This window comes from Gavialis gangeticus, unplaced genomic scaffold, assembly GCF_001723915.1.
Source record: "Gavialis gangeticus isolate Ggan-Ray unplaced genomic scaffold, GavGan_comp1, whole genome shotgun sequence".
Taxonomy (NCBI): Eukaryota; Metazoa; Chordata; order Crocodylia; family Gavialidae; genus Gavialis; species Gavialis gangeticus.
Genome location: NW_017729031.1, coordinates 44,119,742 through 44,136,509, shown reverse-complemented (window position 1 = coordinate 44,136,509; position 16,768 = coordinate 44,119,742). Strand labels below are relative to the sequence as shown.

At 42.2% G+C, this 16,768-nt stretch overlaps 1 protein-coding gene across 3 annotated transcripts in view; it reads left to right on the top strand.

The window, feature by feature from the left end:
- Positions 1-16,768, top strand: part of RBMS1 (RNA binding motif single stranded interacting protein 1) — a 269,316-nt gene that overhangs the window by 193,608 nt on the left and 58,940 nt on the right. For all 3 annotated transcript variants that reach the window (XM_019522696.1, XM_019522694.1, XM_019522695.1), the window contains exons 3-4: positions 7,896-7,954; positions 10,929-11,020. In XM_019522696.1, coding sequence (XP_019378241.1) covers positions 7,896-7,954; positions 10,929-11,020 — 151 coding nt within the window. The remainder of the gene's footprint in view (positions 1-7,895; positions 7,955-10,928; positions 11,021-16,768) is intronic.

The window sequence follows — 16,768 nt, the reverse complement described above, 5'->3', positions numbered from 1 at the left end:
TAAAATGAGAAATCTGCGTTTGCCTCTGGTAAAAGGCAAAAATCTGTGGTTTACTCCATTTTTCCGTCGGAAACGGAAAACCCAGATCCCTGGTCATGAGGCAGATCTTGCTTTCAAGATCTTGTTATTGTAAACTACTTCCACCTTTTCTTGTCTTCCAAACCCACACGCTCTGTGCTGTCTGTGCACATACTCAGAGTACCATTACACTGTTCCTTTTTCCTGTTCAAATGTCCAATGAAAGACTTTATAAGTGAAGGAAACAGAAGGTAGGCAAGGTTGCCCAGAATGACAGAAGGAATCAGAATGCCATTAATATCCATAATGGTCCTCACAGCAGAGTTCCCTTTTTCATTCATTCTAAATAACCTAGCATTATGGACCTTACCAGATCAATGGCCCACACAAATATTGGTGAACCTTCCACTGACAGCAACCGGTGAAACCTGTCCAGGAAACTGTCATACTGAAATAACTGCTCAATTTCATCCTCATCTTCTACCCAGGTTGCCGTGATATTAACCATGGCTGTCTTCCCAAGCTATCCAAAACCATTTGGCTCTGTGACCGCAGATACATACAGAAGGGTCTGTTCAACCTAATGATAGCCAGGAACTCCATATGCATTAGTGTTTTCTTTCTGGTGCCTGACAGCAATTAAAATGGTATCGGCTCATGAAAAGAGAAGTGAATTATAGGATACCAGACGGGGATTCATAGGAGGTGTTTCATTTGACTCAGCCTCCCCCCAGATTTTCAATAGGCTCCAGTATGCAGCTCACAGTATACCATGAGAAAAATCCCAGGATGTATAAAGCCTGGTAAAAGAGAACTGCTGTGTGGGATAGCTGCACAGAATGTTTTACAACCATTTTGAAAAAAGGTAAAGTTGTATATACATAATCATTCTCAAGAGAAATGGCTTGAGACACACTGACAATGCAGGCCCATGCACCCTTGTGCTGTATTTGTTTGGCATACATTTTTTTTGAAGAAGCATATTTGGAAGAAAAAAAATCCTGTGCAGATAAGTGCTTTAGAATGCCCATTCCTCATCTTTACAAATGCATACTATTCTGTGGTCATTCAACACTGAGATTTTTTTTTGAAGCGGTGTACTTTTCCTTGCTATGATTCTATTCTGAAAAGGACTCTAAAAATGGCAGGGTGGAGTTTCCTGTTTGACTTCTCCCTAGTGCATTCCATGTCCAGTTCATAAATAAAAGATGGAGGTTTTCTAACTGCAAGGCTCAATCTGAAAGTCAAGGTGGGTTCTTTCCTCATGTCATTTTAAAGTGCAGCTGATTTTCACCATATTAAACTCCTTGAAAAGCAAAGGTTTGCATCACATGCCTTATGCCAGAAAACCCCAGAATTCCAGTCAATTCAAAAAAAGCTAACCTCCTCCCCCCGGCAAAGTACCTGTGGCTATAGAAGCTATATCCAATAGAAGCTATATATCAGAGATGTCAAACTCATTTAGGCCTATGGACTGAATTTGTCCCACAGACTCTTTCGCCTCTCCCAGTATACCTGATCTGGCAGCTGCCCCTTCTAGTCTGAGACTCGAGCTGTATGCAGCACGGATCCTGGAGTGGCCAGAATGGGCACTGCGTGCAGCATAGTCCAACAGAGCAGCGGCTGTGCTGCATGTGGTGGGAGCCCTGACCAGACTGTACCGCACGCGGTATTTGCCATGGCAGCTCTTGTACTACGCTACACACAGTGCCTGTTCCAGCCAATTTGGGACCCATGCTGCACATAGAACCTGCTAGCGCCATGTGCAGCGTGGGCCCCAGACTGGCGGGAGCAACCGCTGTGTGTGGCTCCCTTTCCAGCTGGTCTGGGATCCACACCGTGCAGTGCTTCTCCCAAGCCAGCTACTGGATTGAGTATGCTTGGGGAGGGAATCTGTGGGCTGGATCTGTCCCGTGGACCAGCCTCTCACTACAAACGTGCTACACCCTGTGTGGGTCTGATTAGCCCCTGGGGGCTCGATGGTGGGGCTCCACAGGCTGGATTCAACCTGTGGGCCATATACTTGATACCCCTGCTATGTAACATATGTCTGTAGGGTCCTGCATGTGTTGGCTCAGTGCGTAAGCATATTTTCTCATCTCCAGCGTGTCCACCAGAAGCTCTTATCTTCAGTCATTCAGCCCTAATTTTTAGACAATTTGTGTGACCACATTACAGTATGATACCTACCCAAAAGGGCCATCATGGTCCCTCAGGTTTCTATGAGCTTGTAATCTCAGAAATCTGGCCTAGACAAAGAGATTCAAAAGAGAGAATTCTGTCAGGGCTGCATGACCCTCACAGAAATCTGGCTGTGACTAAGGTTTTATCCTGGTGGTCTGGCAAGTGCTAGGGTGTTAAGAAAGAGGAGGCATCTGGTATTATATTGTAGAACTGCTCTGTGTACCCCAGTTTACTAGTGTGATATTATTGTGTCCGATTGCTTTGGGTTAAATCATGTCAAAGACTGTGAAAGACTTCTCCCCCCATAAAAAAAGGTCTGGGTTTTCCAGAGGTTCCAAGATATTTCCAGGCAGAATGATTTCCAGGGCTACTTGCATCGCCCGTCTATATAGTATTTGGAAATTAGATTTTGTGGGGAGAAAGGTATTTACAGCTGGATCTCAACAATAAATAGCAAACCTCTTTGACTAGACTCGGGACCGAACAGGTGCCCACAGCTGTTTTGGCTGGATGTAGACTTTCTATTCCAAGGCTAAAAGATATTGCCCAGCCTGTCTAGGAGTTTTGGGAGACACTCTTCATTATGTCTTAGAATGTCCTCTATATAATGACATAAGGAGAAAGTATTTATCACCGTTCTTGCAGATATTGACATACTTCTCAAATAGAGGGAGATTAATATGGCTCCTCCAGCAAGCAGATCTATATTTAACAATTTTTGCTTACAAGGCTGAAGTGATCAGAGCTAAACATTCTTTACTGTTGACTGATAAAGTTTATCACTATTTGTTTTTTATTCTTAATTGTGGACCTATGCACAACATTTTTATAGATTCATGATCTGATTTATCACCATATTTGTACTTGATTGTGTTAATTCTAGGACTAGGCATAATGCTTTTATAATGGTTGGCCCTATTTTATTATTATATTTGAATTTGTCAGTTTTGTTTAAATTTATATTATAGTTGTATGTCTGTGTTGTTTTGTTTTCAGGAGCATAGCTTTCAGCCAGAATCCTTAATAAATTGAATTGAATTTAGTTAAATCAAGGAGACTGCAAGGAGGGGAACCAGAGGTAAGGTATCTCCAGAGAGAATATTAAAGGTGTAAAGCAGTGATTCTCACCAGGGTGCCGTGATATCCTTTTAAGGGTCCTGTGCAATATTGCAGGGTGTTGGTTGTAGCCATGTTGGTCTAAGGATATAGGCAGACAAGGTTCTTTGGGTAGATCTTTTATTAGACCAACTAAATAGCTGGGAAAAGTTCTTCATGAGCTTTCAGGCACAAACACCCTTCCTCAGGCATTGGGAGACTCTGCTGTTGGTCTGAGGTTTCTAAGGTAGAAAAATAAAGGTAGTCTTTTCTACCTTGGAGACCTGAGACCAGTAGCAGAGTCTCCCAATGCCCAAGGAAGGGTGTTTGTGCCCAAAATCTTGAAAAGAACCTTCCCCAACTATTTAGTTGGTCTAATAAAAGATACCACATCTTCCTGAAGAAACTTGCCTACCTGTGCAATATTAAAGTTTTTAGGTGTGCAAATACCTACACATGACTAACAAGATGAACTCAGAGATTTCAAATAGGAATCTGTAGTGTCAAACACATTCTGCCCTGCTGTAGTCTTTCTGAGATCTTTGTAACAGAAAAATTGTTCTACTATTTTTCCATAGTTAAGAACTGAGTGAAAACTAAGTGTTGGCATTTCTGAGGTTTGCCCTGAGTCTAATGAGGGGGCCTTGACTCTTTAAAAGGGTTGAGAACCACTGGCATGAAGGAAACCGTTGGCGAACTAGTCAGTGGGAAATACCTGCTGCCTGTTATCATCCAGTTTAACAGACCTGTTTTCCTCAGACCCAAGTTTAAATCTGCGTAAAAAAAAGGCCTAAATGTAAGGGCAGTGAGCTGGCAGAGCTGCTGGGGGAAAGCCCAGTTCTTGGCAGGGAGAGAACCACTCAGCATGCAACAGGTCTGTGGGACCAAAGCAAGGGCTCTGCAGGATGTGTCCAAGATGGCTCAGCTTGCCAGAATCTTGAGAGGTAATAAGTTTTGTGGAGATCCTGAGCATGGAGAATTAGTCCTTTGGGCAAACGGGCAGTGCACCAGATTGTAAGGAAATAAAACCCAAATACTTGGAGTTGTATCATCATTTTGAACTGCTAGTTGAGAAACGTACGTGGGATCCTTAGGCTTTACTGTGATCCAGAAGGGCGCCTCTTAACTTTTACCTTTGAGGAACCCCTTGACTTTTAACTTTGGCGGCAGTATGGGATATAAGGTATGTTGTAACCTGGTGAACCCATCAAAACTGCAGTGAACTGCAGAGTACCAATCTGTAGGGTGCCCATGGGAGAAACAGAATTGATTACAGGGATAGAGTAACTTTCACAGCTTCGTGTTACTGACACCTCTTGATAGATTTTAAAGGTAGCCGGTTGTTTGTAGGAGCCATGCTAACTTAAAAGAGGCTAAGGTGCAAGCAATAAGGCTGGAGGCCAAGGACCAGTGGTGCTTGCCTCAGGTGGGTGCCCAGAGATCTCTGCCTTTATCATCTTTTCTGTATGTGTATCCACACAATCTGTGTCTCTCATGAAAGAAATCTACTGAAACTCCTTGAGTTGTAACTCCCTGAGTCACCACTTCACGATAAGGTATTTTTCCTAGTAGGATTGTCTGAGTATATACTAGGTAGCTATAGGCCTGTGGTTGCAGTGTCAGAACACTGGTAATTCCCTTATCTCCCCAGCTCTTACCTGTAGCAAATTATAGGATGTTCTTGGTTTCCAGATATCTTTTCTTGGGATTTGAACTGATGATTTGCAGTATTTCATTGGTTAAAAATTGCCTGCAAGTGCAGGATTTGGATTAAGTGGTCCAGGATGCACCTTCAAGTCATACGTTTCTTTGTAATAACTCATTGGCAGGCTCTAAAGTGCATAGTATATTAGAAAAGATGCATATATTTAGGGTGTTAAACTAGATTTGTCTTTCAGATGCTTTCAGTTGCACTTTGCAACTTTTATGCGATATCTTAAATATAAAGTTTTCCACAGATCCCTTTCTCATTCAAGGAAATGTACCCTAAAAATACTTCCAGTTGCAATTACACTCATAATTTGCAGTTGCCAGTATTCACAGCTCGGCGATGCTAGAATTTGTTGAAGGAATAGAGGATTATTTTAACGGACAAGTTCTTAAATTAGAAAAAGGATTCAATGTTTTCACAAAGTGTATTTTGTGTATCTTTCATCTGTAAGTAAGAAACAGTTTGAATACTTTGAGAAGTTATAACATGCTCTACAGTACACAGTATATTGGAAAAATGCACTTCTTCAAATATTTTGAAATAACCTTCAGGCTGCTGTCATCTCAGACATTGCCCTAGTCATGCTCTCTGAATAGTTGTCAAGTGCTTACTGAGCTCCACATAGTATTTTGGCAGCCAGAAGTTGCCTCTGTTGCGGTTACATGATAGTCAGTGAAGCTGGCTATATTGCTCTCTTTCATAGTTTATAGTTTCATAGTTGGTAGGGTTGGAAGGGACCTGAGCAGATCATCAAGTCCGACCCCCTGCCATGGCAGGAAAGAGTACTGGGGTCAAATGACCCCAGCAAGGTGTTCATCCAGCCGCCTCTTAAAGGCCCCCAGGGTAGGAGCCAGCACCACTTCTCTTGGAAGTTGGTTCCAGATCCTAGCCGCCCTGACAGTGAAGTAGCTTCCTTTTTGGTTGTGAAGAATTTTTAGCACTCTTCAATTTGCTTACATTCTTGAACTATGAAAAGAATCCCCCAGCACACAAAATGTCGTTATTCATGTTAATGTAATGCCATATATTTTTCTGTTCTGTGGAGTCAGCTATGCTCCATATTTGTCTGTCTTGTGTAACAATTAAGTATGCATTAAGAGTAGTTTGAAAGCAGATAGGGGAAGCTGTGTTTCCATGCAGTTTGGGAGACCCACGTTCTGTTTTTGATTTTGTCAGTGACTGGCTATGTGACACCAGAGCCTGAGCACCTGAATTTGTGACGTACTGAATGTCTCAAGTAAAAGAGAGTTGCGTATGATACAGAAAAAAGGTAGATGTGGACGAACTGGAGAGAGTCTAGTGGAGGGCAACAAAAATGGTTTGAGGTCTCGGGGACGTGACTTACAAGGAGAGGCTAAGGAAATGGGGCTTATTTAGTCTGGAGAAGAGAAGATTGTGGAGAGATTTAATAACAGCCTTCAAGGGTGCTTACGTAGTGAATGGAACTAGGCTGTTCTCCGCAGTGACAGATGACAGAACAAGGAGCAATGGTCTCAAGTTGCAGCAAGGGAAGTTTAAATTAGATATTAGGAAAAACTTTATCACCAGAAGGGTAGTAAAACACTGTAACAGGTTCCCCAGAGAGATGGTAGAATCTCCATCCGTGGAGGTTTTTAAGACCTGTCTACACAAAGCCTTGGCTGGGATGATCTAGTTGGGGTGGTCCTGCTTTGAGCAGGGGGTTGAATGAACTAGATGACCTCCTGAGGTCCCTTCCAACCCTAATTTTCTATGATTCTGTGCAGCACTGGAGCTGGCCATGAAATAGAATTTCAGCTCCATGGAAAAGTTCAGTTTTTTAGCAAATTGCTATCCTAAATCAGGACAAAAATAACCCAAAGGCAAAAAATTTTCATGGAGCTGAATTCTGTATTGACTTGTATCAGAAACTTGAACAATTATGAAAACAATGTTTTTGTGTTTCCAGAAGTAACTAATTTAACTGGGTGTCCTGACTGCCTATCTGCAGATAGCACAGGACCTGGGAGCCTGGACTGCCAAAGAACGGGAGATCCATGGATCTGAGAGTGATTTCATGCAGAAAATAGAAATGTTCCTCAAGAAAGTTTTAGTGAATGTAAATTTTGTGTCGGAAAACCATTCAGGCTGAAAATGTCCAACTGTCTATCCAACTTTATATCTTTCATGAGTTACTCATCACCTTGCAGGAAAGAAGCTTTTGTCTTTTTAGGCTTGTCAAGAAAAAAGAATGATTTGTGGTTTGGCTTTTTGTTTGTTTTTTTAGGTGTCAGCTAAGATGTTTTTAAAATCCTAGCATAGACAGTTTCTCATAAGTATTGGCTGCCATATATCTTAGCTGTAGAAGTCCAGAACACACCTCAGCCAGTTAACACTTGTTAAAACAACAACTTGTCTTGTCTGCACCAGGATTTTAACGCACACTAGCTATCATAGGGTTGTTTCTTTTATTATACTTCCCCCTGGTTTAGACAAGTTTTTTTTGTCTTACAGCTACCCTATATGTAACATAGGAATAATAATTTATGCCCATTTTTGTAAAGTATTATAAGACCTGCAAATGAAAATAAGACAAAAGTGCTATTAATAAAATGTTAAAAAAATTATAGGCTCAATTTTAACATAGTATTTTTCATCTAAATAATACTCATGATACATTTTTCCCTATAGGGAGGAAATTTTGTACATTAACTAAAATAAGTATTGCAATTCAGTGTTGTGTTTTTCTCTATCCTTAATTATTTTTTACAATGTATTTTTATATTTTGTTGCTTAGGTAAACTTATATTTTAAATAATTTTTATGTTAAAAGTATACAGATGATATATTGACAGAACTATGTGAACTAAATCTCTTGTAACAGGCTATGACAAGTTTAACTTCCTTTTCTATTTATGTAAAATTTTAGGTATGGAAAAATTGTATCCACAAAAGCTATTTTGGATAAGACAACAAACAAATGCAAAGGTATGTTTATTTTTAAATTATACTTGCTTAAGTGTATTACATATTTTTTATAAAATAACCTATCATTGGCTTATTTTTTTAAATATTTAATTCTTAATCAAATTTTAACGATGGCTAGCATCAGCATATTTGTTACATTTGTCCTCAGTGGAGTTGGCAGATAACCTATATCCCAGAAGTGTGCCAAAACTTCAGATGACTTCAGTGAAGTTAACAATCACAGCACTGGCTGGCATTTAGCCCATGCTTTAAAAAGGAAAATGGAGTTAAAAAACAGCTTTTTTTTTTCCTTGCCTGGGAAGATTATAGTGCCTTACAAAAGACCATTCGACTGTACTAAGTATCTGAAAAGATTACATATTGTGCAAATTAGTTCTATTAATTAGAATAGAATAGTTTTAAACAGCACTTACTTACATGTTCCAAGACCCTAATTGTGTTTTTGTTCTATGCCTGTTGAATGTATTAGGGGTAGGGAATGGGTTCATTTTCACTAACGTAATTAGAGCTGGAAAAAATAATAAACTTTTTCATTTATACTGGATACATTAATTTTGTTCAATGACCTATCGCATCCAATATAATTATGATGAGGTCATATCCCAACACCATGAATAATGGGTGGAGGTCCAGAAGGAGATTTCAGGCATTCTTTCTGAGAATAAGGAGGTAATTTCTATGCAAAGGGAAGAATGGAGTCACTGGCATAACTGTGTTAACACTGACCCCATGACTAAGTGCAAAGTTGACAGTCTGAGGCAAGAGTGAGGAGTTCATCATCATTCATTGAGTTCTAGTTTTGGTGGTATGCAGTAGAGCTGAATAGGTTCTAAACACGAGATCTTCATCAAATAAGGGAATGCTGTCATGTCAAAAATTGCACTTCTCTCTAAACCCCTTACCTGTTAGCATTATAAATAGTAAAAGCTTTTGGTGAAATTAAAGGGAGAAAAATAGAGAAAAATATCTTTTTTCTGTACTTTCAGTTTATGAATGCACTTGACAGCAGCACCTCATCAATATACCCTTACTCAGAATCCTGGTACATCAAGTCAATGGTGTTTCTTATGTCTCTGATTATGGAAAGACTGCAATAGAAAGTTGATTATGATATTATTTTAAGTAACTTGATTTAAAATGTCCCATTTGACAACAGTATTACTTCCTGTATCTTGGTACATGTTTTTCTTCCAACAGAATTCATAAGGCACATTTTATTGTGTTTTTAGGCCTTATATTTTAGTATTTGAAAGGGTCGTTGGTGAAATTGTGTTTTTATCTACATCAGCATAGCACAACAGTGACCCATTTATAAATACTTTATGCTTACATAGTACCTTTCTAACTAGTGTGGCTCCTAGGATATGTCTGCATTTCCTTCCTGGGGAGCTGGGAGCAATGCCAGCAAGCATGCATTGCCCACTGGCTTTCACTCAGCATGTGCCAAAACCTGGACATTAGGGGAGTTGGTTTAGTGATCCTCAGTATGTGCCCACAGCCTTCTCAGACTTTGTCTTGGGCATGCTTCTCAATAATGCATTCAGGGCCACATTATGCAGCTCTGTTGCTTAATTTCTGGGTTTTGGCTTGTGCTGTGTGGGAACAAGTGGTGGGGAAGCTGTGGTTTTCAGTGGCTCTCCTCAGCTCACCACAGGGGCAGAGGGCTTTTAAAACATACATGTGAAACATTTCAACTAGAATAGAAGAAGTAGCACTGTTCTAACAGTCCAGAGCCATGATACACCACACCCGAGACAAGAAGGCTGCTCTGTACTGGAAGTGTAGTGGGAATTTAGGTGGGCAGAATACAATTGTCCCACTGAAATTTGGATGAAAGATTGGCAACAGTAATCATTTATGCAAAAAGTGACAGGATTTTAATGAACGCATCCAGTCATGGATTTGGGTTTACATCTTATCTTTAAGAAAGATGCTTCAGCAAGACAGTATCTCAGAATGACTTACTGATTTACCAGTTTTACCATAGGTATAACTACAGTATAGTGGAAACATCTAATCTGGCCTTCAACAAGTCAGCTCTGGTACCAGTGAAATGCTGCCTGGCAATGTGGAATTCAGCACAGGCTAATTTGTCCTAATTCTTAGTAAAATTGAATAAATGATAACAACACTACATGTTACGCTACACAATACTGTTTTCTTAATGTGTTCTGTTTTTCAAAAGTTAACCATAGACTAATACTAGTACCTAAACTGGCTAGTTGAAAGCCAACAAGGTTAGCTCTTAACTACATTGCCATTTTAAGTGTAGACATCCTAAGAGAGAACAGCATTACTTCCTAAAACAGTAGGGCTATTTTTTGCTGTCTTGGGATTTTTATTTGTTGCTACCAAATTGAGCTTAATGAGCGCTGTCATTTTAAGACTGTTTATTGTGTGATGGCTAATTTTCTAAGGTCCCATATGGAATCAGCTACTTAATTCCATTCATTTTCAGTGGAGGACAAGAATATGTAACTCCTTTGAAACTCTTAGTCTGTAAGGTAACTCTCATAAAGGCAATAATAAATCTCCATGCAACTCTATTGGAATCTGACTAATTCTGTTATCACTGGAGGGGTCCTTCCAGCTCCTGATGGAAACATGTTGGTAGTATTTAAAAATAAAGAACTTCAGCTTTCTCATATTAAATTGGCCTCTCTTCAAGGCAAAATTTGTATTCATCCTCCATTTTTTGTATTGCAGGGATTTGTCCCAGTGAGATCAGACAGGGAGCAATGGGGAAACCATCTTTATAGAGCAAGCAAAAGGGCTAAACTGAATGCTTTTCAAGCAAAACAGGTAGTAACAGGAGATAAATACAATATGGAATAGCCCCAGCTACTGGCAGGAGTGTATAACATATATATACATAACAGTATACAGCACATAATACCATGGTCTGTACCCTGTCCAACCTGCATGATTATAAAGGGGTTGTTTGCTTCTCAGTAAAAGATGCCTTAAATTTCAGGTTACGGTTTTGTAGATTTTGACAGCCCAGCAGCTGCTCAGAAGGCCGTTTCTGCTCTGAAGGCTACTGGAGTCCAAGCACAGATGGCAAAGGTAAGTTAAAAATAATCTTGCAGTCTGGACAGACTTAAGCTTTGTCAGACCATAGGCAAAGTTGCAGGCCCACTGCCCAGGCTGCAGCCTTCAAGCCCCTCAACCTCAGCATTAAGAAACAGAGACTTCCAAATAAAGTGTCTCAACTTAACTGTTAAAACCATGTAAGGAGAGATAAGAACCCTTTAGCATTTCCATCCTGCTCTCAGTGAACCAAATGTTTTTGCAGTTAGCTAAATCAAGGGGAAGTTTACATCTTAAAATAGTCAGGATCCAAAGTATAAAAGGCTTCACAGAATAAATTCAACATCTTGAATTGTGACTGGAGACAAATTAGTAGCTGATGTAGTTTATAGCCCACCATCATTGTGTGCTTTATCTATAGAGACCCACTGAATAAACAGGGTTAATACTCTCTGCTTTCTGAATTTGTAAGTGGTTGTTACAGGCATGTCCCAGTTAAATCCAGTGGAGAAATCTGCTCTTTATGGTCATGGCTAAGTCCACAATTTTCAGGCTGGTGCAAAAGAATAACTCTTTTGGCAATCAAAAAAAAACAGGGGTAGAGAAAGGCAACTACAGATTGCCTGTCTACTTTTTGTGAAATTAACCAACTCTCCAATTTCAGGGATGACATTTCAGTCATACATACTGGAACATAACTGGACAATTGCCCCCTCAGTGTTTGTTCCATATTTTATGTTAACTGAATTAAAACCTAAATTTGAAATGTTCTGAGGGGCTTATGAGAGTTTGGTGGCCATAGATCTTAGAAAGTCTGTAGCAGGGGTTGACTACCTATGACCCGTGGAGATTTTGGATCCAATTTGTATAACTGTGGCTTCAGAAGCAAGGGGCTTCTTTCTGCCCGCATTACACCAGTCAGGCAGCAGGTAGAGGTGATCAGCAGGGATCCTGGTTTTCTCTGTCTAAAAATCACAAATTCTCTGATAACCCCCCCCCCCCCAAATTTTCTAATTAAAAAAACCCAAATCCATGTTTTTCCATAACTAAAGTGAAACACCATTATAGATAGATAGATAGATAGATTTTATTTATATATATATAATATAAAAACATTGTGTTCAACTGATACACACACACATTTTATATATATATATATAAATTATAATAATATGTATATAGAGAGAGTGTGTATGTAGGTATCAGTTGAACACAATGTTTTATAGATATATTTACAATTTTAAAGCAATTTGGAAACCTACCAGTATCTCAGTCACTATAATAAAATAAATTGAGTGGGGCAGGGAGGCTCAGTGCCACTGCCAGGAGCCCCACACCACCATGGTGAGGTGTACCCTACCCCCCAGGTGTCCCTCACTCGAAAGCCACAGCCCTCTGGCCCTGCCAGTGCCCCACACTCCCCAACCCACAGCCCCCACACCCATGCTGCTGCCCCTCATTCATGACCCACAGCTCTCTGCGCCCCCAGCCCTGCCAGAAGGGGCTCCCAACTGCCAGGGGTATAGGGCCAGGGACCCAGGTCAGCAGCCCTCTGTCCAGCCAGCAGCGCCTGAGCCTCAGCTGCCGACTGTGGGAGGTGGCAGGTGCTGCAGCTGGAGTGGAGCACAGAGCCCAGCTCCCCCTTTCCCACAGGTGTCATGGCTGGAGTGGAGCCCACTGGGGAAGGTGGGGGAAGCAGCCTGCCCACTGTGAGCTGGGGACTCCCTGTCCTGCTGCCCTCCCCCTGGGTGCCTCTGCTGCCCAGTGTGCAAGACCCAGCACAAGAGAGCAGAGTGGGGCAGGGAGGCTCAGTGCCACTGCCATGAGCCCTGCAACACCATGGTGAGGTGCCCCCTGCCCACCCAGAGAAGCAGCAGGGGTAGTGGTGCAGAGTTATGCCCCTTGCTGCTGCTGGGCAAGCAGAGGGCACCTTGTCATGTGGTACTGGGCACCTCGCAGTGGTACTGAGCCTCCCCACTCTGCTCTGTCATGCTAGGTCCTGCCCGCTGGGCTGCAAAGGCCCCAGGGGGAGAGTAGCAGGGCAGGGAGCCCCAAGCCCTCAGTGGCCAGCCTGCAGCTGCCCCCACCTGGTGCACAGATCTGGGGGACGCATACCCCCCAGATCATCCCTGGGAGTACACACAGTGACGGGGAGCCAGGCCCCCCATAACCCCTTGGACAAGCTGCCCGCTGCTCCATCCTGCTCCCCATCCAGGCCCTGCAGCCTCACGCTCCTGCCCCAGTCCTGGACCCCAAGCCCCACACAATGCCCCGGTTGGACAGCATCCCCCAGCCCTGCCCAGTTCCCTCCCTCCCACCCTCACTATGGGAGCTTCAGTCCCACCCCACCCCCTCATACTTAGCTGCAGGGAGCTGCAGAAACTTCATGCTGCCTGGCTGCCACATGCATGGATGCACATGCACATAAACCTGGAGTCCCCCTGCCTGATCACCCTCCTCCTGCTTCTCCAGCCCTTTGCAGGCTAGAACTCTGTCAGCCTGCAAGGAGAAACCTGTTGTTTCCCTACATTTTTCTCCTTTAAAGAAGAAAACCTGTGTTTTTCTCCTTAAAAAGAGAAACCTGTGTTTTCTGCATTGTTTCCATGCAAACAGAAAACCTGGATCCATGATGATTAGATCTTAGTATTTACCCACATTGAATCTGAATTGGATCATTGTGGCTCCCTGCCAGAAAACATTGCCGACCCCGATCTATAGAATTTTAAAAGTCTCAGCCAAAGTATTTAAGGTGTTTCCATGCCAGGGGATCTGCTAGAGCTTTTCCAAATTTGCCAGTTTGGCAAACCCAAGACATTCTGTGGATGATGACCACCTCTACAACATTTCAGGGCTCGTATTTACTGCCAGCCTGTCTGCTTGGTGGGCTGCTTGGGGCCCCGTAGCAGCCTGCCAGGTGGACTGTTCCAGTGCTTCCAGTGTCTTCCATAGCTTAGGGGCAGCTCCAGGGCTTCATTCCCTTTTGCAGAGAGAGAAATGTTAATTCTATGACACACAATTACCTTTCTTTGAGCTCTAATCTCTATCTGTGATCATATCTGCATGTACATCAAGTTCATGACTTTTGGAGTAAAGGTCTATCAATAGAGGGTGAATTTTGTTACCCTAGACAACTGTAAAATCAGAGAGGAAATATATTAATCATTTTGCCATACCACCACAAATATATTACATAAAGAAAATATTTTTGCAAACTGTGTGCATATAATCTGTAGTACAGGAAACCCTCGCTATTCTTGAAATCTGGGTTCCAGTATTCGCGGGGGAGGGCAGAGCCGGGAGGTGGGCAGATAGTGAGCACCAGGGACGCGGAGGGGGGGCGGCAGTGGCATCATCTTCCCCCAGAGGCAGCCGCAGCGGCGCTTGGGGGGAAGGGGTCGGTCCCCAGGCATTGCGGGGGAACCCCGGGAATGGGGAGGAAGGCAGCGACGGCGCTTGGAGCAACCGTGGCAGTGCTCGGGGGAAAGGGGTCTGTCCCCAGGCGCTGTGAGGGAGCAGGGGACGGCTGTGGGGCCTGACAGGGAGCCCCATCAGTATTCATGGGAATCTCCAGAACATACCGCCTGCTAATGGCAAGGGTCTCCTGTATTTCTTAAAGCTAATCCTTCAGAGTTTGAAAATTGAATTCTAGTTAGACAGAAATATTCAAGGTATTAAATAATAAACTTGATGGGACTTTTTTGGATCTATTTTAGTCTACAACAGATCTAGCAATCCTTAGGAACCATCTATTAAGTACAGATTTTTTTCTGATGAGATATTTTTCCACAGTTTCTCAGCTGAGGAGAACAGTTAAACTAACAACGTAAAATGTCTTTGGATGGGTTCCAGAGCAACAAAATGGAAACCATATGTTTAATACTTAATGCATATTCCGTTACAGCCACGCACACACAAACATACGTACATACTGGGAGTTGCAAGACTTCTTTCTTGGTTTATCATGTGTTGGAGAAAGGGGGGTTTCTGGCCATTTAATTAAGGTCTTTTTTTAAAAAAAAAGATACAGGATAGTAATAAAGCAGCTAAAACCTGATTTAAAGAAAAAAATACAATATTTTCTGACATAACTTCTTGAAAGACCACTATTGTAATTTCTAAGGCCATCATTTTTTAAACATGTATCTAATTTATCCAAGACCCTCTATACCTTTCCAGACACTGAGTAGAAATATCATCAGCAAATGGAGAGGGTAGAACAGAAAAGAACTTGTGCAAATTCCCTGTGGTTAGGAAGAACTCGCTAACCTAGCCTCGTTTAACCAGTTCCTTGGCTTTGACATTTCCTTAAGCACATTTTCCCCAATCCCGTTCTCTGCCCTACCTGGTTACAAACAGGAGAAAGTTTGCATAGCAGTAAGATGCTATTGAATGTTCCTTTATGTGAGCACTGATTTAAAATATGGGTCATTAATACATTTTTTTAATGTTTGAACTGTTCATAGGTCAAAATTGTCAAACTTGAGTACCTGGGAAAAAATGTTGCTTATACATCTGTATAAGTCAGCTTTGGACTGGTAAACGAGTTCTTACCATGGGAGTAGGTTTTAAACTGATTTTCAACAAATAAAGGCAAAGATATTTTAAAAGTGACTAGTGAGTCTAAATGCTTTGATTTTTATGCATCTCACCTGAGACACCTAAAGAAACTCACTCTTTCTGAGGGGACTAAACACTAAAATCAGGCCCCAGGAAGGGGTCTTAAAGTAGGTTCCAGAAAGTGAGGCAATTTTGCCATTTACTTTTAAATGATTTTGTTCAGGATTTGCAGATCAGTCACTTTACATAAAAGAAATTATATAAACATTTTTTGTGTGTGTGCATATGTACACATGTGCGTGCATGTCTCTGTGTGGTACATTACCTTCTTCTCCTCTAAAAATGCTTTTCTTACAATTAAAATGTGCTGACCAGTTTACTTATAACTTACAGCCTAGGTACTATTTTAAAAAACTGGGGTTCATCTTTCTTATAATATTCTGATGGTCCCCCTCTATGACTGATACAAGAAATTCATCTTCAAATGATCCTGCAGATAAGTACTGGTCAGTATATTGACCTGTCAATAGTAAAGTCTCATGTTAACTTACCTGCTGTCAGTATTGTGGTTCCTAAACACCTTCTCTCTGCTTTTATGAATTACTGTGGTATTTGGATGACTTACAATAGATAATATCATAAGGCCCCTTCTGGCCCCCTTTTTTTTTAAGGGGTCATCTAGTCCAACCCCTTGCTCCGGTGTCGACCATCCCCACCAAAACCATTCTAGAGAAGCTTACATCTAACCTGCTCTTAAAAACTTTCAAGGATAGACATCCTCTTGATCGGGGTGGGCAAAATACGGCCCACAGGCCAGATGCAGCCTACCAGGCCATTCTGTCCAGTCCGCAGAGCCCCTAATAATTTTAGAAAATTAATATTTATCTTGGCTGCCTTTGAAAGATGACAGGGGCCAGGAACAGTAGGACCCCTCAGAGCTAGCAGCAGGATGCAGCAGCCCAGCCCCATCCCACCCCCAGCCAGAAACTGTCCCAGCAGAATGTGGGGCCTAGGGCAAAGCAGCCTGCATGGGGTCCCCCCTTCCTATCCCATGGCACACTTACGCCAGGGAGTGAAAGCCCTGGCACCCCAGATGCGGCGGGAGGGGTGGCGGCCAGAACTTCCAGCTGGAACAAACAGACATCCAACCTGCCAGGCAGGAGAGCGGGCTAAACATCAGACATGGCTTTTCCACCCGGCTCTGCAGGGCCCTCCAAAGCATAAGGC